This window comes from Phytophthora parasitica (assembly GCF_000247585.1).
Source record: "Phytophthora parasitica INRA-310 unplaced genomic scaffold supercont2.135, whole genome shotgun sequence".
In the NCBI taxonomy this organism is placed as follows: Eukaryota; Oomycota; class Peronosporomycetes; order Peronosporales; family Peronosporaceae; genus Phytophthora; species Phytophthora nicotianae.
In genome coordinates, this window is record NW_008649121.1 from 43,887 (window position 1) to 45,815 (window position 1,929).

Consider the following 1,929-nt stretch of genomic DNA (forward strand, 5'->3'; position numbering starts at 1 on the left):
TGCTACTTACTGTTAAGTAGCTTTGCTAACTTCTGAGTACGGTCTAAGTAGGCAAACTTCCATGGCGTTGAGTTCAGGTTCTCTGCCGAATCTCTTCTGTCCGTTTTTCTTCTGCAGCTCGCTCACATGAAACCCCTACACATATAACTTACTTGATCTGTTATTTCAACGAGACATTTTAAAATGATACAAAAAAAAAAATCGTTGTTAGCCTCATACAACGTCACTGCAGTTTCAAATTGCTGACATCTTGATCTAGTTCGCAAATGGATGGTGTGGATGGCAGTGACACTGTTTACTACTAAAGCTGGTTGTACATCGTGCGATGGGGTCGCAAATGGATGGCATAGAAACTACTTACTAACGTGGGGGACTTGTCCAAATTTCTTCATCCAAGACCATTCCGATTCCTTTTTTCTACCACACAATACTGAGGACATGGAGTAAAGACAACTTTAATCAACTGTTTGAAGCAAGCGCCGTGGAATCTGATGGATGTCGTACTGATTCTAGTTCGCACATCACTGACGAAGAAACAGAACAGCAGCCAAAGCCGCATAAACGTCGCGTTTACAGTATCGACAGCGTCTTCCCTGCCGTATCAGAAGTTTTATTCGGCATGGCTGGGACGACGGGGATGGAGTATCTGACTGTTCGATCAAGCCCTGCATTTCACTGAAGGTCAAGCTCTTGTACCACTACGGCAAGAAAGGCTGGGGTCAAAAGGTTTACCGTTGTTCAACACACGCAGGGTATGACTAACTATTTCGCGTTGACTTTACCGTAGAAGACGACACCAAAGAAGTGGTTATCTTGGAGGAATCAAGCGACCATGCGGAAGAGTTGTCCGTCGAAACCAAAATTGGTATTCCTCTGCGGTTAAAGCGGGTTTCAGATGACTTCCTGACTTCCTGACTTCCTGACTTCCTGACTTCCTGACTTCCTGACTGGAAGAGCTGAGGGAGGGGGTGGGGTGGGGGGCAGAAGTGCCGTAAGCTTCTGTCTAGACGATTGTCATCTCAATCTAACCCTTCTGTTTCCATCGAGAAGCAGCTCAACAACAGGAAGGCATACCTGAAGAAGAAGGCTGCAGGTAATCACTTTTTGCTTGTGTTTAGTGGGCAATGGGGAAGATGTGCGTGACTACCGACGCGTTTTTTGGTTTTACGTTTGATGCCGACTCAGACGCAACCAACTTTGCCGCCCCAAGTAGCTGCTTTAAGCATGGCCGGATTGTTTTTGAAGACGACGAGTACGAGACAGAGGAGTAGAATGGAACAAAAGTGTTTTCATACGGCATTATGGTGTCATTGTGACGCATCCTTACCCATGGTTACGGTACGCTTACTATCGGATTAGAGTGTGGTACCAAATTATGTGTGCAGTTGATGGAAAGTACAGTTTACAGGACGGATCATTGGGACTAATACAGGCTGATGGAGTGTAGATATCCTCCAGACTTTAATTAACAATGTCACTTTTTATTTTGCCCAAGAACTACCAAGCTCCACCATTAAACGTTACAGTCATCTTGGAGGTGTTTGCGTAACCTTGTGTATTCGGTGCGTGGCCAAGACTATGACGGGCTTTTGGGCGTCACGGACGGCATATATAAACTTCTCTTTGACTAGATGTACGGTGTATCATTGCTCAAAATTGAGTCTTTAATTATATGTGTTTGGAAGGTTGCTGGACGCTTATCGACGCCGGGTCGCTTACCATTTCGCGCGAAACATTTACTCGAAGACCTTTGTCCCGTGGATGTATATGTTTACTCGGTCGGAGAACGATTTCGTATACAAGTAGATGTTCACGATAGCCAAGTTGTATGTAGGCTTGTTTCCGATATCGACCTCCAAGTCGTTTTCAGCAGTCTAGACCGGACGTCATACATTGCGACTGCCTTTCAAGCTGATAGACCGAACGTAT

At 45.3% G+C, this 1,929-nt stretch overlaps 1 protein-coding gene across 1 annotated transcript; it reads left to right on the plus strand.

The window, feature by feature from the left end:
- Positions 1–438: 438 nt before the first annotated feature.
- On the plus strand, positions 439–1,271 carry PPTG_19634 (hypothetical protein; the record flags this gene model as incomplete). The annotated part of the gene is made up of 3 exons (XM_008918053.1): positions 439–443; positions 514–652; positions 1,119–1,271. 3 exons carry the CDS (start codon positions 439–441, stop codon positions 1,269–1,271), a joined length of 297 nt encoding a protein of 98 aa, XP_008916301.1.
- Between the last annotated feature and the right edge of the window lie 658 nt (positions 1,272–1,929).